At 36.3% G+C, this 23,350-nt stretch overlaps 1 protein-coding gene across 2 annotated transcripts; it reads right to left on the bottom strand.

Annotated features, from left to right (window-relative positions):
- Window positions 1-6,212: 6,212 nt before the first annotated feature.
- Window positions 6,213-21,441, bottom strand: r3hdm4 (R3H domain containing 4). Of its 2 annotated transcripts, XM_051673495.1 has the most exons (9): window positions 21,280-21,441; window positions 18,725-18,879; window positions 17,972-18,090; window positions 17,784-17,898; window positions 16,736-16,821; window positions 16,508-16,593; window positions 16,309-16,364; window positions 11,004-11,075; window positions 6,213-7,503 (listed from the first exon to the last, which is right to left on the bottom strand). In XM_051673495.1, exons 1-9 carry the CDS (start codon window positions 21,321-21,323, stop codon window positions 7,400-7,402), a joined length of 837 nt encoding a protein of 278 aa, XP_051529455.1. In that variant the 5' UTR covers window positions 21,324-21,441; the 3' UTR covers window positions 6,213-7,399. The 2 variants fall into 2 exon arrangements, with proteins under 2 accessions (XP_051529455.1, XP_051529456.1); XM_051673496.1 differs by lacking the exon at window positions 11,004-11,075.
- Between the last annotated feature and the right edge of the window lie 1,909 nt (window positions 21,442-23,350).

Below are 23,350 nucleotides of genomic sequence, written 5' to 3'. Positions count from 1 at the left end.
TTTTACTTACAAGTTTGATGTACATATTACTTAAAATGTGTAAAAATTTAAATGAACATTTTATTAGTTAATTTCACATTTCGAATTTACCTCAAACACGTTTAATTATGTACTACGTGATATACAGAAGCATTCCACAGCTTAATGCATACTATGTAGTCTCTCCGAATACATCACCTTGCATTACTGGCAAAAGTAACAAGACTCGCGCCGGATTCACACATACTCCTTGGGCGGGGCGTGAGCAAGGCGTAAGCAACGCGTTGCGTTTGGACTTAATTGGTCGCGTCCACTGATCTATATATATAGAGAGAGAGAGAGAGTGAGAGAGAGAGAGAGAGAGAGAGAGAGAGAGAGATCTATCAGTGGTCGCGTCTCCTTTCTAGGTTCCTATGGCAACGGCGGGCAGTCACTTTCACTTATTTATCAAGGTACTGGTCGTGATTGGTTAATACATCAAATCTGCTTTCAAGGCAAGTCAGTCCAGTTTAAGGAGGACACTCGGTATACTGCAGCCTTCAAAGGACGCGTCCTTCCTAGCATGCAGCCTTTGAAACGAGACACAGCCAGTGATTTTGTCGCTTGTCTCTGTATTTCTTATCGCTGGTAGGCGTTCCTATTGCTGTCTCTCTAACGTTATTGATAGGCTGCACAACTGGCCATAGCTTCAGAAAATCTGATCACAGATGAGCTAGATTGCCAAACAAACATATATATCATTCTTATTTGACAAGGAATAATTTGTTTTGCCTCTAATAATGAATATTATGCAGGGGAGAGTGCTTTTATATAAACTACAGCTGTGCTCAATGCATCCTATCACGAACTATCATGAACAAGACAAACTCATGTATGCGTTAAACTCACTAACAATGTTGACAATTTCTGGTACATTCTCCAATTTGTTAGGGAATCAGTTTACTTGCTTCTAAAAATGAGCATTCTGGGCGGGAAAGTGTTATAAACTGCATCAATACTCAATGCATTATATCAACGCAAACATCTGTCTTTCAATGTATCAAACTCAGATAGAATGATGGGAATTTCTGCCACGGTTTCCCTCGCATCACTGTTTTATTATATCAATTTAATTTGATAAAGAAACACGATATAGAACCGTGAAATCGATGACAACAACAACAACTCCGTCTTTCCTGCACTCGTCACAGGAGACAGATGTCGCGAGCTTTATTGTCTTTTCTCATTGGCTGTCCCTGGGCGATATCGCTCTGCATTTGCATCAAGCTGAACTTTTCTCAACTTTTGTCTTGTCACTTGACACGCCCACATCCTGTCGCCAACGGTTGCGGTCGCTCGTGTTGCCGGAAGCCGCCAGTGGCTGGCAGTTAGGTCGCTAGTGGTGTGTATGGAGAGTGTAAACAGCACTGTTTCTTTGCAATTAATATTATTATTAAAATATTAGTAAGGTTATTAATATGGTACGTTAATTCACTATATCTGATCATTTATATGGTTTCGTTTGCTGTCATACATGTAACACATTTTCAAAACAAATGATTTAATAGTTAATTTGACAGGCTATTTGATGATTTAAACCTACTTGGAATCCCCGCGATCCCAGATACATTTTCCACGCATCATTTTTCTTAAATATGTCCCTTTACGGGGGCAGAGACATATCATATAACACTGGTAAATTGCTAACAACAAGAATTAGCCTTTCCTCCATCTTTCCGTCACTTTAGGAGCTGTGAGAGAGAAGGATCACGTGAGCTCTACCATCTTCTCTGGTATTGGCTGTCGCTCCCGAAAGTCACCCTTCATTTGCATAAAGTAAAACATTTCTCAACTTTGTGCGTCGCTGGACACGCCCACATCCGGCCGCCGTCGCCGGAAGTCGGCAGCTCTCATTGAAAATGAATGAGATGAGGTCGTTTTGTCGCTGTGTGTCGCTGGCAGTGTGAACGCAGCTGACACAGTGGGTGGCATGGCAAGACTTTGCCATCTGTGTCGCTGGTGGGCGTTCCTACTGCTGCCGCCGCTCTAACGTTATAACTGGCCATAGTAGCTTTGAAATGCTGTTTACAGATGATAGTAAGTTATCATACTAATTTGACAAGGATTTTGCCTCTAAAAATGCACATCATGTCTTCACTTTCATTGGTTGTTGCTCGCGAATGTTGCTTGTCATTTGCATAAAGTAGAAATTTTCCAACGGTCGCCAACGGTCGCGACAGCTTGTGTCGCCAGAAGTCGCTGTACTCTCATTGAAAATGAATAGGATAGTGTTGCTGTCTCGCGCGATGACCTTTATAAATCTGTTCTATTCTAATGCTCTTGTTAGGTGACAAATCTGGTTTTGTTTGCCTTCAGATATTCCAAAAGATGACTTTAATCAACATGTAAAACACACGTACATATATATATACACATATATACATGTATATATACATATACAGGGGTGTAAAGTAACAAATTACAAATACTCATGTTACTGTAAGTAGTTTTTCACAGGAATTGTACTTTAAGTTGTTAAATTTTTTATACTTTTACTTGAGTACATTTTAAGTGCTGTAACTGTACTTTTAATGCGCTATTTCCCTGTCCTGATTTTATTTTTATCCATCAACATGATTGGCTAGGGAGAATCTCGTGACTCCTGTCAAATCAAATCACACGAACAACTTGAACAGCAGCTGTAGATCTGGCTCCAACTGTTATGGATGTGGAGGATGCCTTAAACACAGTTCAGCACCTGAACATCACGGCCGCACCTGAAAGGGCTTTTCGCAGTGAAAAAGGCCAATTGCTCGACTGTGAGTTTAACTTGCTCAAGCCAGATATCAGCATTAATCCTGCCTCTAATTTGAAGAAACATATCGAAGTAAATTTCATATTTCTGCTTACTAGATTCTGTGTGTCTACAATGTAGCCTGTAATTTAGCTATCTGTCACTGAGATTATTGGGTTGATGTGAGAGATTAAGGCAATGTTATCAATAGGGCTGGGCGATAAAACAATCTTGATGTTTATCTGAAAAAAAAAAGAGAGAGAGAGAGAGATGTCTTCGATATCGATGATAAACTTTTGAGCCTATGTTCTACATCTAGAACAGGGGTGTTCATTACATCGATCGCGATAGCAAGACTGGTTGGTTGATCTAGATAAAATATAAAAGATTGACTTTTTATTTCCTGACGTCTGTATCTGCGTGTTGTTTGATTGACAGGTGGCTAATGTTTGTGCGCTAATGCGGGTACACGCCTAAATGGTCAAATACACTTCATAAGTCCGCCAGTGCCTGTATTGGTGAGGCATTAATGTAAACGCAGTCGGTTTGGTCAAAAGTGAATGTAAACAGTGGGACAAAAAGAGTATTTGTATCAAAATGTCAGACTTAAGGTGTACATGTATCCGAATTGAGCACTGTCTAGTAGACTATGTCATATAAAGGCTATTAATCAAACAACAATAACAAGGAAACGAGAAATCTACTCACTACTTTTGGCTGAATAACTTGAGTAGCTTTAAAAGTATTAATGTAATAGAATAAAACAGTGACATTTTTAATAACAATATTTTTTAATAATATCGACCCCTGATGTAGAGAGTGTGCTAATTTGTATAATAAATTACCAGGAAAGTAGAGATGATAAAATAGTTTATAATTATGCTTAGCCTTTATCAAGTTTTTTCTAAGGCCTGATAGAAAAGTATCAACCTTTGTAGAGCAATACTTCAGACAGAACATTCCACCAGTCACAAACTTCAGAAAATTGTGCATCATGCATTAGAATGAGAACACAACTATTTCTGGGCTTAAAAGATACAAGAACTAAATCAATGTGAGACATTTGTTTCTCAAAAGGAGTACAATGTGGCCCCCCATGTGCTACTGAAAGAAATAGTTCACTCAAAAATGAAAATTCTCTTATCATTTACTCACCCTCATGCCATCCCAGATGTGTTTGACTTTCTTTCTTGAGCAGAACACAATTAAGGTTTTTAGAAGAATATTTCAGCTCTGTAGGTCCATACAATACAAGTGAATGGATGCCAAAATTTTGATGCTCGAAAAAAAGCACATAAAGGCAGTACAAAAGTAATCCATATGACATCCATGACTTCAGAAGTGATATGATAGGTGTGGGTGAGAAACAGATTAATATTAGCTCATGACTGCCCTACCTAGCAACCGGGCCAATTTGGTTGCTTAGGAGACCTGGCTGGAGTCACTCAGCACGCCCTGGATTCGAACTCGCAACTCCAGGGGTGGTAGTCAGCATCAATACTCGATGAGCTACCCAGGATGGACAGGTAGTTTTGAGTAGAAAATGAACTTCAGACTTCACTAATCAAGAAATTTCCAAATGTAACAACAAAATTAACAATAAAACCAGTGTAAATAAATGTGCAAACAATGACACCATGCAAGCTCATTAATTATTCAAGCCCATTGCATGCTGGGAACACCAGCTTTGAAAAGTTAAGTACATTTTACTTATTTTAACTGAAATTTACTCATATTAGCTGATAAATATGATAAGGTTTATTACTTTAGGACTGATTAAATATAGTGCATCGTAAAGATAAACAATTATAAATATTGTTTACTTATAAGCTTAAATTGTGACATGACTGAATTGAGTACAAATATAGAATTTACTTAATATGTTCAAGTTCATGTTTTAACTTATTCAATGTAGAAAGTACTTAATCTTTTCGGCTATATTTACTTCACCACAAAATAATTAAAAATAATTTGATATTTTTATCCCACAGATTACAACTTTTCAAGATAAATACTTATCTCCGAAAGCTATTTATTACAATAGCCTAATTCATAATAAATATTTTCAAAATCAGTGCAGATTATTTACTATTCTTCATAAAGAAGGAATAGGACTACATCATTTGTAAGTGCACAACGGCCTGGATATAAACTTACTTGGCACTTTATTAGGAACACTATGGTCCTAAAAAAAGTGTCAAATGTGGTCTTCTGCTGTTGCAGCCCATCCACCACAAGGTTTGACGTGTTGTGCATTCTGAGATGCTATTCTGCTCACTACAATTGTACAGAGTGGTTATCTGAGTTACCATAGCCTTTCTGTCAGCTCGAACTAGTCTGTCCCTTCTGTGCTGACCTCTCTCATCAACAAGGCGTTTCCGTCAACAGAACTGACGCTCACTTAATGTTTTTTGTTTCTGGCACCATTCTGAGTAAACTGTTGAGACTGTTGTGCATAAAAATCTCAGGAGATCAGCAGTTACAGAAATACTCAAACCAGTATTTTCTCTGTACACATTTACAGTGGCATCAGTGGCAAGTTTTAGGATTTTGAAAAATGTGAAATATTATGGCATGAAATGTATAATAAATATTTAAAATTCTTAAGGGAATAGTTCAGGTTCGATACAAGTTAAGCTCAAGTGACAGCATTTGTTTGATATGTTGATTAGCCTACCACAAAAAAATAATTTAGACTTTTTCAACAATTTTTGGAGGGTTTAAAGAGAAATGTAAAGCCTATAATTTTATTAAACCCTTACATTAATTCTTCTGTTAAAACTCATGTATTATTTGAGCTGTAAAATTGTTTAAATCATTATTTTTACAGTCATTTTAGGGTTTGTTGACATTACATCGTCATGGCAAAGTTGTAAAATTGGACTTTACACAGAAAGGGTTAGTAAGCGATTTTATCACACTAACAGGCATATTGTTTATATTTTGTGACTATACTTTTGAAATAGTATTTTAACATTTACGGATTTTCCCCATTCACTTCCATTGTAAGTGCCTCACTGTAACCCAGATTATTGCGTTTTGTTTTGTTGTTTTTTTTTTGAGGGGCAAGTTCAAATTAGTTTTTGTGGTAATAATATTTTGCCACAAATGCTGCCGATTGAGCTTAACTTGTATTGAACCTGGAATATTACTTAATTTATCTTTGAATAGCTTGAAAGTTCCAGACAAAAAAGTTAGTTAGTCACTGACGCATATAAAATATTTTTATTATATTTAAATATAATTTAAAAATATACTAATACTACATATTATATTGTACATTTATAATCCTAACATTTTAAATATAAATGTTCAAATACAAAATAAATAGGCTATTTATTTTAAATTGGAATCTATATATAAATCTTTAATTTCAAATCATACCCTTCATAGTCTTCAATTTGTTCTTATTTTTAAATTCATTTTACACAATATTGCAGCACGAATACAGGAAGAAAAGTGTAGTTAAGTAACGAGTTTATTTTCATGTTTAGGTTCATATGCCCAAACTGACTTGCATCCAATCCATATAATAATTACACATCTATGATCGTGTTCATTGTATTTGTCCTAAGTACAGATAACTTGCCACAGATAAAAACTTAACACAAAGAAGCACTCTATATTCATGTTCTGCCACCACAGTATAAATAGCATTAAACTCAATTATTGGCACACAAGTATAAATATTGTTCTAGAAAGCACACTCTTTCCCCCAAAGAGGGTTCAACACTCACTACTATGACAAAAAGGTGATTTCCACATGATTACATGAGTAATGTAAATGTTTAATGTCCACATTCATGAGGGTTGATGCCTGAGAATCAGTGTTTTATACATGCATACATACACTTTGGTTATAAACACCAATGCAAGAACTGCTCAAGTGTCTCAGGACTCTTGATGGTATAAAACATTAAAATAATTTCCCTGTATGTAAACCATAATAGCCTTGATGTAAAGGCTCAATATATAAATACAAACATGGCCTGCACAGGTAAGGCATAGTTGTAAGTGCATGTTGGTTGACCATTAATGTAAATAAGAAGTGCCTGACCCATGAAATCGACAGAGTAACTGAAAACTCAAATTCAAGTTCTCAATAGAATGCTGGGCACAAAAGGTCTACTGATCACTCTTTAGTTGTCAGGCAGGATTGGCTGAAGTAAAAGAGTTGAATTACAAGTTTTTACAAATGCATGAGAATTGTTAACTACTTCAGATGTAAACAAACAGAAACAGCCTAATAACCACCATTAGCTTTTTGATGTGTATTTAGATTTTGATGAGGTTGTCACATCGAAATATGAACAAATCATATTCTGCCTCTTGATCAGTTCACACACCACTATGTTTCTACTTAAATATAAAGAGGCCACTGATAGCAAATGGAAAAATTGTGGAACATGAAAAAAGAATCAGATAATTTCTAAAGAGAGGTGTATAACAACATCTACTTATAGGTGCTCCAAAAGACCAGAAAATGCATTTAAAAAGACCATGAGACTGAGTACATCACTCTAGTTAGTTAGGGCCAGGTCCTTTGACTTTAAAGCCACTCCAGAGTTCCCGCTGGCCATGTGAAGGGCACTGGTGCTAGTTCTGGCTGGACGAACAGCACTGGTTCTGGCTAGGATTCATGGCAGCTCAGCTCATCTGCTCCAGGTAGGCAGAAAGCAGCGGCTGAGGAGGGAGAAACTCTTCCTGTTTGTTGACCACCTCTGTCTGGCGAGCACCATTACAGTCAGAGCCTGCAGAAAATCAAACACAGAATCTCACACACAACTACTGATTACACATTTTACTTTGAACCCTATGCCCACTCACGCCAACGCAAACATGGCATCCGAGGAAGACTTTGCTATTTTATTCTCCGTTGCTTCGCTTTATTTCCAGATATTCCAGAGTTGTTGCTGTTTTCGTTTCCTTGACATTACATCGCGACCTGTGGTATTGCGCTGCAATAGTGGGGTTTCCCTCTGATGTAAAACTCTGGGATTTCCCCAATGTACGGGCACTTAGAAGTGAACGTGAGAGACAGTCGAGAGCTAAGACTGCAGCTGCAAGTTCCAGTCTTGATATGGTTGTTTATTTTTGCGGTGCTTCTTTGGCTTTTCCCATGACGAATGCAACACTCACTTTTCCTTTGTCATTTAACAATCTAAGGTAAGACACAGCCCCGTATCCAACCTCACTTGCATCAGAAAAATTGTGCACCAGTGCAGCTTTTACGTTCCCCAAAATCTTTGGCTGTAAAACATCTGTTTACGCTGAATGTATTCAAAGGACTCAACTCATCCAGCCATCTTTGCCACTTTTGAGCAGTGTCCAGTAGGACATTCTCATCCCATCCAAGCTTAATCTTACACAAATCTTGCAGAATTTGCTTGGTAGAAAGAATGATTGGTGCCAGAAAACCAAAAGGTTTGTAAAGAGAACTCAGGATAGAATGCCACGTCTTGTTGTCAAGTGTTGTTTGATTGTAGTACTGAATGCGTTATGTTCTACATCCCACTGAACACCCAGAGCTCTTTCCATGGCAAGCTAGTCTTTGTTGAGGTCCAGCGCCTTCACTCCCTTATCTCTATTTCCCTGAGAAATTACACTAAGGACAGAACGGTGATTGCAAATTTATTTATTGAGTCAGAAAACCTCCTTTGCCATATACTTCTGTGAGTTGCTTATACAGATATGTAGAGATGAAAGCGCTGAAAGTTTACATCCTGCTTGGCCACTCTGACCTGATGGAAAATTTCTTCAATAACTGTCATGAAGGCAATGGGACCTTTACGATATCGAAGCAGCAACTACTATTAGTGTATTTGTCACGTCTGGACCTTGTGAGAGTTCTTTGTTCAAAGAAGTTCCACCAAATGTTGACGCACAATTGGACACCACACGCAATGTCTTTTTGCATGGGTGATAAGAATCCATGGTGTGGTATGTACCTACCTTTCCATTCTCTAGTTCCAGTTGATCATTGGGTACAACTTCTGCATACCCTTTTGCAATGACATCACTCATAAACTCCTTGTACTCCGAAAACAACGATGTGTCCATATTGAATCTTTTCAATAGGTGCTCTTTGCTGTGCCATGTCGTTGGGCATTCTCACATTGGACTTACGAAAAGGAAGTTTCAAGAAGTAATGTCCATCTTATGTCAACGTTCTGCTGATGTTGAGATTGTCCATAAATTTCTGATCTTCCACTGACATTTCTTTCTCTTTTTTATCATACTGCTGTTCAATGAAATATTGATTGTGCTGTTTGACTAACAATTCTTCCAAATTCCCAATGGATATTCTATTAACTTGCATTGCTGAAGGATCATACCCATCACCATCCATACCATAACTGAGCGGACCACTGATGACCCACCCAAGGAGAGTCCACTACCCAAGCTGTTAATTATTTTCCAAGGTTTCAGTGCTTTTGGAGTGTTTACACCTATAAGCAGGCCAATGCTGGCATCTATTGGTGTCAAAACAAATTCCCTCAGATAAGACAATTTTCTAATGTCCTCCTATTTAGGAATGTTGTCTTTGGTGACTGAGGTTAATTTTTTGAGTATACATGTCTGGTAACTTCAGAAATTATTTTTCCTTTTAAGCAGCCACTTCTAATCCAGAGATTCTGTAACTTGTCACTGGCTTGTCCTGTCCAATAGTTTTCAGTACTATTTCCATTTTCTGGCTTGTCCTGTCCAGTGGTTTTCAGTAGTATTTCCATTTTCCACCAGCAGCATTTAATTGTGTCATCTACTCCTCCATGCAGAATTTTGCAGAGCTGCCTGGGTCAAGGAAAGCGTATGTCTGCATGATTTTGGCTGGTAGTTTGGGATTCTCTTTGGTTTTTTTCTTTGTCTCTATATATAGGATGGTTGGATGATTTTAGTGACAAATGTGACAGCATATGCGCTTTTGACAGATTTTGCTCATGTGCCCTTTTTTCTAAACATCAACAGAGAATGCTTTGTCCAAGAAATCAGCAATTTAAAACTTCAAAATCCACAATAAGAGCGCAGCGGCTCAGAGCATTATATTCAACACCATACTCACAATAAGAATCTTTATCATCTTTAAGTTACATCCATGCTCCATATCTCATTCATGGTGCAAATCCAAGATATTCCATACGATTTTTTGACTTGAATGTTTTGACCTTCCAGGTTAGGCTGAGGATCGAGGGATCGGTGATCATTTTTGCATGCACTTCATTTCCACCAGTCAATTGTGCTTTAAAAGTTACATTAATTTATTGAAATGGGAAAAACTTAAATCAAAAATATTTCTAAATTCAAATTATTAAAGGGGAAATTATGGCAGGAAATGCTCTCAAAAAATTCTGTAATAGAATTACATTTTTAGCCAGAAAAGCAGATCTACTTGATGTTCAGACTTTAAAGTTGCTAGCGGGTGTTTTGATACAGCCTCATTTTGATTATGCAGCTCTATTCTGGTATAGTAGCACTTATCAGAGAACTAAAGACAAACTTCAGAAAGTTCAAAATAAACTGGTTAGAGTAATACCTCAAGTTAATCCCTGTACTCATTTAAATAGACAGCATTTTTAGGATCTTGGTTTTTTGACAGTTGAGAAGAGTGACATTAATAAAATTAGTTATCACATAAAACCTTGAATCATTTGGTTCTAACTTATTTGGATAATTACTTTGATATGGCAAGAGACCAGCATACCTATGGTACAAGGGGTAGTAATTCTCTATCCATGTAGGTTCAAAAGTTTGATGGAGATAAATACCTTTCCATATACAAGTGCAATTGCTTGGAATAAACTACCAGAGTCTGTGAAGTGTATAGAAAATGTGAGAAGTTTTAAAATAGTGGCTAGATGTTTTTTTTGTTGTTTTTTTTTTGTATTTGAAGGTTTTATTTTGAATTAATTAATTGTTAAACCTGGATTTACTGTATTTCAATGTCGATTTTGAATGAATTCATTTTTAATATTTTGTAATAGGTTAAGGTATATTGCCTTCTCACTAAGTATATGCCTCCATCTTTTCAATTACATTGAGGACCACAATGGAAATAAACCTTTGGCTTCATTGTGTTTGTTTTATCCTCAATAGTTTTTAAATTGTATGGGATGTTTGTATACCATTCTTGTACATTTTTTTTTTTTTTTTAAACTTGTCAAATAAATCAATTCAATTCAATTAAAATTACACTTCAAACGAAACGAAAAAGCAATTAAAAGAATGAAGTGGTCAAATAATTGTATATAACCACCTCCCCAAATCCAAACATTTACGGTCTCCAAGTATCTCCACCAGCCCCATTTGCCGTGATGTAAGTATCCATCTACGACAACAGGTGGAAAATAACCAATACAAAATAAGATTATAAAGACAAGTATAATTTAAACATAATAATGATAATAATAACTGAAATAGAAATAAACCATTACCTCTAAAAAGTTCAACACAAACCACATCATTTCTACATTCATTAAACAGCTACAACACTAGACTTTATCACACTAGTCTCAAGTTGAGATGCATGTTTAAGGGTCATTCTGTGTCAACTCAACCAGAGGTCCCCAGCTCAAAATAAATAATATATAAATATATATATATATATATATATATATATATATATATATATATATATATATATATATATTTATTTATTTATTTTACTGGTGAAAGTAATTCGTAAATCATTATAAAAACTAAGATATTAAATGTCATGGGTCAATTTTTATGTATTTTTTTTTTATGAATTTACGGATGGAGCCACATTGAGAACCCTATATCTCTAGGATTTAATCATACAGTGCCTTAAAAATTAGGATAGAAAAAGGAATGTTTATTCTAAACCCGAATCTAAAAGGATATTAAGATATCTTTAATACTTGTGGAGTTATAGGCACTCAGACATAAAAAAAAGAAAGAAACAAAAAATAGCTTTTTCCCATTTTTCTCACACTATTGGCATATACACTCACTGAGCACTTTAAGAACACTATGGTCCTAATAAAGTGCCCAACATGGTCTTCTGCTGTTGTAACCCATCCACCTCAAAGTTCGACGTGTTGTGCATTCTGAGTTACTATTCTGCTCACTACAATTGTACAGAGGGGTTATCCGAGTTACCGTAGCCTTTCTGTCAGCTCGAACCAATCTGGCCATTCTCCGTTGACCTCTCTAATCAACAAGGTGTTTCCGTCCAGAACCGCCATTCACTGGATGTTTTCTGTTTTTGGCACCATTTTGAGTAAACTCTCAAAGGAGATCAGCATTTACAGAAATATTCAAACCAGCCCGTCTGGCTCTAACAATCGTGCCACATTTGAAATCACTGAGATCAAATTTTTTCCCTATTCTGATGGTTGATGTGAAAATTAAAGGGGTCATGAAATGCTATTTTTGTTTTGTAGTTTTATTACCTTCCCTGAGGTCCACTGATTATGTTAGTAAATGTTCTTTTTTTTTTTTTTTTTTGCATTAAAACAGTCATAATTTTGTAATATATGATCAATTTGCACCCTGTTTTTTGCCCTCTGTCTGAAACGCTCAGTTTTGGCCTAAGCGCCTCCTTTAAACTTCAATGTAAATGCCCACTGTTCTGATTGGCTAACATCATGCAGCTCCTCAAATTCAGCCATTTCTGAAACTCAATCAGAAGAAAATGAATAGGCACCAAAGCATTATAAAACTAAATGTCAGGGTTTACACATAACGCACATCCAACACATTGCACCCGAATATATTAAACTGTTCATCTCAAGCACAACTGTTAACGCTCACACCATGTCCACACAGGACGCGAGATTTGCGTCAAAAGCAATAGAACCCATTATGATCAATGATGCTGTCTACCATGGAAGTATCCGTTGCGGCGCGTTGCGACAACAGTAAACAGATGTCCCATTCCATTTTGCTTGCTTGCGGTGGCGCTACAACTGCCAACAACACAAATAAAAGGTTTAGAAAGTTCGTGTCGACCCGCCTGGTGTAGAAAGCCTTTAAGCCGTTGCATTGTGTTGCGTCAATGGACGCGCCCGGAGTAAACGTTGTCAGCACCATGAACTATCACACAGTCATGACATATGAAATATTCATGAATGAAACTGTTTATTTAAGGTTTTTGCGATCGCGTCCAAGTGTTTTTAACAGCCCCATCCTTCAATAACAGTTCCTTTGCAAAGCTTGAATTGACGGTATGAGCCGAACATACAATCCACTATAAAATATGTTGAAGACACATCCACATCCAGTTTCCAGTATCATTCCATCATGTTTTCATACACCAGCAACTAAAAATAGCGCAGATGGGCGAAAGAACGCGTCCATGACGTGTTTGTGCTCAAAACAGCAGGGCAGCAACTGAGAGCTTCTCCTCTTCAGAGATGTAACTTGACACCGCATCTTTTAAAAGCGGCCTGAGATATGTATCAAGCAGTCAAAGATGTCTGTCTGTGCAGGTAGAAATCCATACAGGCACATGAACATGGCTCCAGACTAAAAAAATGACTTGGGAGCCATTGGCTCCTTAACTGAAACATTAAGGAGCCAAATGGCTGTTTTTAGTCGCCAAATCATATAATTGCTCGATTTAGATTGTTGTTCAGAAACAAGATAGAAAGCAGAAAAAAGGAAGACAGCTGATAACCCATTAATCAGAGGTTTAATAAACAGTATATATAGTTGAGAAGATGCGTTAGTTTGCATTCCCCTTTTGTCTCATCAATGTTCACACCCCTTTCATAATTTATTCAAATATAAGAGATAAAAAATTTTTTTTTTAATACTGCCCTTCAGAATCTACATAAGCAGATATTTACATAAAGCATAGTATGCATATAATAGTGTTGCATTCTTGAGCATCAATGAATGTTTGCACCTTGTGTATTAGTTGTGTATGAGCAGTTGTCCTAAGTGTCAAAAGCTGGATCTCATGTATATGCGGGACTGTGGTGCGGGACTTTTAATTATAAAGATGCCCGAAACACACATGGGACTCCTATTTTGAAATGTCTGCGCTACCAGTTGTGAACACATTGACGGATGATTCGCTGAGAAAGTGACTGATTCAGACTGCTAACCTGAACTCCTGATTTCACACCTTCTGTTCTTTTTGGGTGATTCATGAAAAAGACTCGGTTCAAAAAGTCATTTTTTCATGGCTCTCTCGCACAGGGTTTGTTGTTGCACGCTTTGCAGCAAGCTCATTACAACAGAACGGGTGAAAAGCGGCTCGAGACACACTGGTGGTGCACGCTCTAAAGATGTATTCAATAACTCACAAGATGATATCTGACGAAACCACGTATGAATGCACACCACCCGACTGTCGCCAATGGCGACTAGATTTTAAATTAATGTCGCAATTAGCTAATTTGGTCGCATTTGCGACCAATTTATTCGCAGTCTGCAGCCCTGATGAAGGTGTCCTGTTATGATGAATCTCCCATGACAGGCCCCATCTCTCTCTTCTTCACCTGTGTGACTGACTGAGCACCAGTGGGCGGGGCCAAAGGTGCAATGATGGAAAAATAGGTGTTGCTAATGCAGATATATTTGGTCCTTGTGACCAGTGTTGGGGAGTAACTAGTTACATGTAACAGCGTTATGTAATTTAATTACAAAATAAATATAACTGTAATCTGTTACAGTTACTGAGAAAAAATGTGTAATTAAATTACAGTTACTTATGAAAATGTTAACGATTACAAAGGGGTTACATCTGAATATTTTCTGTAAAAAGCTAGGATATGTTGAATAATATTAATTTGTTGCTTTGCCTGTTTTTGATGTGCACGATGCCTCCTGCCATTTAAAGGCTGTTTAGTAAAGCGATGCAATTCTGATGCTTTTGATTGGTTTTCTTGTTTGAATTTGCAGCACACCACGTCTGCCAATTACATCAATCCACATTGCCGCTGAAAGCTTTAGGCTACAACCTGTCTGAGTGTTGCCACCATGGCGAGTGATAAAAATGCGTTACAGTACTGGAAATTTTAAAATCATTTCATCCAGAAATCAGAAAAGGGCGCAGATATAACAGTTCAGTGCAAATTTTGTTTGCCAACTATTAAAATGCTATCAGCATCGAAGGTTTCAATGTCGAACCTGAGGAAGCATCTGCAGGTATGTAACTTAGCCTACAGTTAACTGTAAGCAGTCATTAAATAAAGTAGTAAACCATGCTACTAATGTGTATTCATGACGTATTTTAGCTCTGTATTGCTTGGTGCATGTCCAGTAGTTTATTTAACAATGTTAATCTCCATTCATAACAAATTAGCTAGTCTGCTAGCTAGCTAAAGATGTCTTTACCAGCCACACTTCTATTTATGAACCCTTTGACTGAAAATATATAGCTAACGTGAATATATTAAAACTTCAAAACCTCCTTGAATAAGGTTGAAACCATGTCAGATCTAATATTACAGTTATTTCAGCATTGTAGCATAACCTACATTAATGACTCACGAGGTCACTGAGTTGTGAAATTCAGGGCACAAACAGACTCCCCTGGCCAAAGCAACTTTACCACTAACCCATTTTAATTTTGAGTGTCTTTTGATTTTAAACCTGTATTTAACCTCAGAACGATCTCAAAGTAAAAAGAGGTGCTAAAGTCTGATTTTGTGGTGGCTGTGCTTTCAAATTAAAATTATTATTATAATCTTAATTCAAGTGATGAAGAATTTTGAAAGTCTGACAGTAATCAGTGTTGAGTACTACTGTAAAGTTAACCCTACCTGGTTTAAATGTTTGAAAATGATTAACAGTTCAAAACATTCATTAGAAATTTAGAAAAGTAATCAAAAAGTAATCAAATGAAATCAGTTACATTACTTTATTAAAGTAACTGGAATAGTTACACTACTTATTACATTTTAAATTGGGTAACTTGTAATCTGTAACCCTGCTTGTGACGTCACAAGTTCCACGAATTCCAAACGAGCCGTTTTTGCAGCTTGGTTTAAATAAATGCTCTTTTCTATTAAAGAGAAATGTTTCAGTTCTGAAACAGTCTGTTTTTATAGTAGAATGACCTCTTATATTTCAAAACTTGATTCCTCATATCATGACCCCTTTAAGCTTCTGACCTGTATCTGTATGATTTTATGCATTGCACTGCTGCCACAAAATTGGCTGATTAAATAATTGCATGAATAAGTAGGTGTGCAGGTGTTCCTAATAAAGTGCTCAGTGAGTGAATAATGCAACAAGGGGTGCTGTAGTCAAGTTATTTAGTAATAGACCTACCTAACTGTGTGAAAATAAAATAATGACACTGACACCTTTCTAAGGTTATTTTTTTGACCTGTAGTTTTACTCCAAAATCATAGGTGAAAATTGTCTGAAATTTGGTTAATTTCACATGGAATAACCCTAAAGTCTTGTGGCTACACTTTGGAGCAACATTAATTTGAGTAAATAATGACTCAATTATTTTCATTTCTGGGTGAACTATACCTTTAAGAACTTAAGAAATCAAAATTCACATTAAAATCCTATGACAATCACAAATTGCCAATGTCTGAGTAATGTTTCTCTTAAAATGATTTGAGTTTACTCACTAGCAGAGGTAAGATCCATGTATTGGCAGACAGCATGAAGCAGCAGTCGCTCATAACTGTAGGAACACAGATACATCTAGTATTGTAACATTGTATAGATTGCTAATGTTACTGCTTTTGATTTCTCCAGCAACATCTCAAGCATGTGTGATTTATTGTGTGGTGGTGAGAGATGCATGGACTGTGGGGTGTTGTGCACCTGCTGCTAAGTTTGGTCAAGTAAATTGAGTTTGGATGTGCCATGAAGAACCCCAGCAGATCTGACTCCAGCCCCTCCAACACTCCCTTAATGAGGAAATGGATAAACAGACATCAGACAGAATAGTGTATGAAATAAAATGGATGTAGACAAAATACTTGTTAAAAGGCAACACATAGATATCAAGATCAAGCAAATGATAATGATAGTTTTGGAAGGGAGACTCACCATGGGAATATGTTTGCGTCTCAGCGTTGAACGCAACCTTCGATCAATCCTCTGGAAACATTCCTGCGCACTGAAATCAGGATTACCTGTTCAAGGTATAGAAGAATGACTGTCACAAATGAACTATTAACATTGTTGAACGATAAAAGGTGTAGTGTTTAATTTTTTCTATGTTAAAGTTTATCAAATTTTAATGTGAAGAGACAACTACAGGTAAGCCATACCATACACAGCTTGGCAAATGAAGAATATAAGCACTGTAGGTCCTATTTTTGTATTTGCGTTAGGTGCAGTGCTATGCACTATGACTGTGCGCCAAGTTTCCTCCAAGTTTTGTGAGAGCGCTAAATCTAAGTGCAGTTTTCATGCCAGGACAACAGGCAAATGGAGAATAGACTGTAAAACCATGTCTATTCTCCACATAAAGTCTAAACTCAGTCTGTGTATTTGCAGTTTGGGGATTCCTCCAGGAGATGCTATCAAAGTATATTTCCAAACTAGAATAACAGTGGAACATAAAATGATCTCCCTGACAATTACAGTTAATACTAGCCATGTTGTTATGTGTCAATATATCAATATGATTCATTAAACTATTAAACTATTATTTTCTATAATTTAACAGAGCTCACATCCAATTAGTCCTGATGAGCACCACTTTTTCCAAAGAGCGTACACCTGACATTCAAGAAGGACGCAGTTCCTGTCCACCATAACATAAGACATAAATGGTCTACATTTCGACTGTCTTCTAATATATTGCAGACAGCTCAGTTACACTACCAACCAAGTACTTATGAATGGGCTGTCTTCATTTATATTGTTTGTGCTTTGCTTGCGCTAGTCGCTAAGAGTGTTTGGGATAGCTGTTTGGAATAAAATCAAAATTTTTGCAATTCTGTTTGATGTAACTAGTGGCATAGAAATCGTGCACTTCACCTTTAGGGATGTTTTCTCTCTGAGGATGGTAAGATGTAACTGATGTGCAAGACTTTCTCTCATTAAATTTAAAGTAATTGTGGGTTTGTGTGATTAAATAGTGTCAGACCCTCTCTTTGGTCTTTATGGCTCTTGGTGGAGTGGGTCCTCTGGGCTTCCTCCTCTAGAAGAGCCAACAGTCGCTCTTGCTCTTCCCCAGAACGATTCATAAAATCACTCCAGTACTGAGAGACATGAGAGAGAGAGTTTTAAAAAAGTCAAAACGTCCCTCAACTGAGAGCAGTAAATGACTTATACCTCCACATAGTTTCCATTGGTGCAGGCTTCAGTGAAGATGGTTGGTGAAGCTGTTTCGTACCCTTCACCATCCTCTTTAGAGCACTCGTCCCGTTCCAAAAGATTGTCCAGAAAGCGAGCTATGAATAAGTTTGTTTATTAAAAACTTGGGAAATTACCAATGTAAAAATTAAGGCTAAATTTACAGTCAGTCTGTCATTATCGCAAAATAAACCCTGACAGCACCCCAACCTGGTGATACAATATTACATCGATACTTGGGCCGCAATACAATAACATTGTGATTCTTTATGTTTAGTGTATTGTGATTAAAATCTGTGATATATTGCAATCTTCAACTTGGACTTCCAAAAATATTGACCTCTCTATTCTGTTCGGTCATTTCTGACCGAAATACATATTTCCGATGTAATAAAAAAGGTTTAGTTTATCTGAGCGGTGCAAGACTTTGTGACTTTTTATCCACTGCCCATCTGAACACACACACAAAAAAATTGGAGTTGATTTGATAAGTCTAAGTGGTCGTAAAAACAACAACAACAAAAAAACACCACACACGTGAACTGGTGACACTATAACATAGCAATTTTCTTTTCTTTTTTTTTGTCAGATAAAATCTATAAATCAGCCACAATGCGAAACACACATAAATGAGGGGGTAAGACCATAACACACCCACAACATCTATCGAAGCAGTTTATTTTGCAATAATGACCACAATGATAATGACTGAATATGAAAGTGAGTTCTCACTGTTTTCCTGGCGTCTCAGACTCTTCCTGCCCTTGGCTCTCGGAGTGAGGTCAGAATTACGGATGGCCTGGTTTATAAAGAACTGCTTCTTTTTGGCTGGAGAAACACGTTTGGCAGGAGAGCTGGGCAGAGATGAGCAGCGTGGCTCAATGAGGCTGAGAGAGAAACAGAAGAACATTAGAAATTCCTTTGTTCATTGCATCTTTAAATTAACCTCTCATAGAATGTGATTTAATCCTCTTCTTTGCCCAGTTTTAAATGCATGCAAGAAAATGTGAGATTCAGCCATTACAACTTGACTGTCTTGAACCTCTTTTTTGATTGAAAACATTTAAAATGTCTGACGATACACCTTCAACCAAAAAATTAATAAGTCCAGCTTCAACGACTAAACTGAACACAATATTTTCTGAAACTTCTTGACAGATACATATCCATTACCTTTCCAGATTTTTTAGAAATCATTTTAAAGAGATTGCTTGGAGGATTTCCATTTGTATGTCAGGTACTAATCTTTCTAATTAATACATTCAAAGGAATATTCCTGGTTCAATACAATTAAAGCTCAATCAACAGCTTTTTGGCATAATATTTATTGCCACAAAAACTATTTTCAACCCGTCCCTCATTTATAAAAAATTAAAAATTGTGGTTATAGTAAGGCACTTATAATGGAAGTGAATGGAGTCAGTCAATAAACACCAAAATACTTATTGTTTCAAAGTATAGCCACAAGATGTAAACATTATACGTGTTAACATGATTTTAGTGTGATAAAATCACTTGATATTTTCTGTGTAAAACTGTATACGATTTTACAACTTTGAAGTGTCCATATGCAAGTACAGCTCTGAATGAGGACAGCAGCAGATGGGATATTCATCTCAATTAAAAATATGCTTTGTAAGTTTTTAATTGAGATGAATATCCCATCTGCTGCTGTTACCCTCAACAATATGAAATTCAGGAGGCCTGGGAAGCTCAGCGAGTAAAGATGCTGACTACCACCCCTGGAGTCGTGAGTTTGAATCCAGGGCATGCTGAGTGGCTCCAGCCAGGTCTTCTAAGCAACCAAATTGGCCCGGTTGCTAGGGAGGGTAGAATCACATGGGGTAACCTCCTCGTGGTCGCTATAATGTGATTCTCGCTCTTGGTGGGGCAAGTGGTGAGTTGTGCGTGGATGCCGAGGAGAACAGCGTGAAGACTCCACACACACTACATCTCCACGGTAACGTGCTCAACAAGGCACGTGATAAGATGCACGGATTGACAGTCTCAGACGCAGAGTCAACTGAGATTCGTCCTTCGCCACCCGGATTGAGACAAGTCACTACGCCACCACGAGGGCTTAGAGCGCATTGGGAATTGGGCATTCCAAATTGGGTTGAAAAGGGGAGGGGGGAAAAAAAACAATATGAAATTCATGCTTATACTTAAATGAATTTAACATTTAAGCCAAAACGGAGGCAAATTCAGTTCTCAAAAGAAGGTAGAGTACAATGGGGCTAAAGGTTTTGATTTTTTTCTCCCAAAACACTAAATAGCAAAGAACAAATAAAAAAAAAACAACCCAGACCACTTTCCTTAACACCTGTTTGTCACTTTACACTGCAAAATACTCCTGATCCATGAGAATGTCTAAAGTTAAATTTTGAGGAAATTTGATCTAATATTTAATTATTTCTAAAATGTTGCACATTTGTGTAGCTAATGAGAATCCCTGAAAATCTTGAAACACTTTGTGACCAGAAAAAAGCACATTTTCCTTAAGGTGGGCCTTCAGCCCCATTGTACCCTAACCATTATCAGTGTTGCAACATTATAACATCTATTTCCGAGCATCTAATAGTACAAATCAGTAAATATCTGTTGAGTATAGCCGAGTTTGAAACGTTCACATTGAGCTGCTGTAGTGCAACTACAGAACCTTTATCTCTGCTTTCAGTCCCACCAGAGGCGTACTCCGGTGCATTTATTTATAGCCCTGGCTTCAGGCTGGATGCTTTGCATGGAAATAGGTCACAACTTTGCCTTGCAAAAACATCAGTATACTTTAATTATATCTTAACGGTTTCATGTTCTATGATCCATGATATTTTCATTTTTTGTACATGGGGCAGGTGCCCACGGTCACCTACAGAGGAACCACGAAATTGAAGATTGAGACTAAATAACCTACATATGATCTAAACCATTGAATTAAAACGTTTCTACTCAACAGTTAATTAGAATTTGCTGATTATTTCCTGTTAAATTACAACCTTACAGCTGGATTATACTGACGTCATCCTGTCATAGCCATTTAGCTGAGGTGCTAAACATTTCTTTTTTAGGGCATTATCAGTAATTACACCAGTGACACAGTTTCACACAATTACAGTACTTCTTATTAGTTAATTTTATGTAAAACAGTTAATGCAAATACAATCTAATAAAAGATAAATCAGACGTGATTTTAATTTAATAAGCTTCACCGGCAAACAAAAAACAACTGACGTGTGTATGCTGAGACAAATGACAGAATTAGCTAACGGCTACAAGCTAAAAACACTTACATTACATCCTGTTCCTCACTGTTATTGCTATTCAACACAACCATCTCACAGTCTTCACACAAACAAGAACGACAAAGATACAAACAAAATAAATTTAGAAGGAGAAAAGGTCCAGGAAATGTTGTCGTTAGCCGCGATGGCTAAAAGCTAGAGGTAGAGAGAGAGGGCGGAGCCTGTGAGACACCCTTCAGCCTCCAAACATTATATTATATTATATTATATTATATTATATTATATTATATTATATTCAGGATGTAACGGGATTACGTTTTATATATATATATATATATATATATATATATATATATATATATATATAAATAAAAAAATATAAGTAACTATTCCATTACAGTTACAATTTAAATGGTTGGTAATCAGAATACAGCTGCATTCAAAAAGTATTTTATTACTGAAGAGATTACTTTGCGTTTTATTGTCATTTGTTTCATTTAATATTTATTAGTATATTCAGTTGGAAAACATTTATCCATATAAATGATGCAATCCGAGGAGCGTTTGAACACCGGTTAAACACTCTTATGAAGTGTTACATTCATGCGAGCTGACAGATGGCGCTTTCACACCGTTGTGTGCAAGGAGCTCTAAAATAGGTTGTGAGTGAAAAGGTGGATGTGACGTCATTGATGAACTTTCCCTTTGCCATCACAAAAAAAATAAAAAGGTGTTGTGTATGCTCTGTGTAAGTTGTGAGGTTCTGAAGTCAGTTTGGAGCTGCAGAAATAGTTAGCCGTGTGTAAATTATCTTGTGAACATTTAGCTTTACGCTAAGCTAAAATGCTATTTCGAGCTCTTTTACATGGACCTGTAATAAGGCACGATTATATTTTTTTCTATCAAGATAATCCATGTTAGATCATTATTTTTCTTCAGTAAGAATTGTGATATTAGGGCAAAGATGTACTGCAAAAATCTTATTCTTGATGAGAATTATCAGTGTTGCTGCATTATAACAGCTATTTCCGAGCATCTTTTTAAAAAGCAACCCTCCCAACCCTAATTATATTATATTATATCATATCATATCATATCATATCATATTATATTATATTGTAAGGTTGTGGTGTTACATCAAAAACCACAACAATTGTGTAACACCATTGAATTTCATGGTAAAGATGAAGACCAAATACTTACCTATCCTATTGCATAAATGTTAAAGTTATCAAAATTTTATTAACATTATACCACAACTGACATTTTACCATAGTGAAAATAGTTTTCTTTACATAAATTTAAAATATTTATTGAATTTATTCATTAATAAATTTAAAGTTATGTTAAAGACTCCAAAATAAATGGAAAATTGTATTTTCTAATGAAAATCTATATCTATAAAATCAATAATATGTAAATAGGGAGACCGGGATTGGTTGACACATGTACTTTGTTGAAAATCTGTGGTGGAACAAACCTTAAGATACCCCGAGTTGGTGCAAATGAAAGCTTAAGTCCTTAGGTAAAAAACCAAACACATTCAAAGTCACCAAATATTTAATGACTTTTGTAAATTAATGTTCAAAGTTATGTTGTGCATTTGGGGTTAGTTGTCAGAGGTTGTGGGGTTGGCTGGCACAGTGTTAAAACACTGTAATTTTAAGAGAGAAGCAACACACAGAAAAACAAACAACAGTTTATTTTAAATCAGGACAACCGAAGAACACGTTTGTCTTTAATATGAGTAATTATTATAACATTATTATGATTTTATTAATATGATTATGACTAATATACAAATTTACAGTTTGGAATTAATACAAATCATTTTTACTTATATACACCTTTACTAAAAAACTTGTTTTATATAAATGTTAAAAACAAATTTATCACATAAATGAAAGGAACTAATTTTGGCATTGGCTTGGCTTAAACCGGGTGTATGTTTAATAGGCCTAATAATAATAATATTAAAATTAATAATAAGTATTATTCTTATACATTATTTTATGTTATATATCTTTATTTAGAGTATTAAAGGTGCTTTAAGTGATTTTCATAGAAAGGTATGCAAAAAATGTTCCTACTCCCTGAAAGATATCACTGAAATAACTGT

This window comes from Myxocyprinus asiaticus, chromosome 35, assembly GCF_019703515.2.
Source record: "Myxocyprinus asiaticus isolate MX2 ecotype Aquarium Trade chromosome 35, UBuf_Myxa_2, whole genome shotgun sequence".
Lineage (NCBI taxonomy): Eukaryota > Metazoa > Chordata > Actinopteri > Cypriniformes > Catostomidae > Myxocyprinus > Myxocyprinus asiaticus.
Note: the sequence above shows the minus strand (reverse complement) of the source record. Positions and strands in the feature narration are given on the sequence as shown.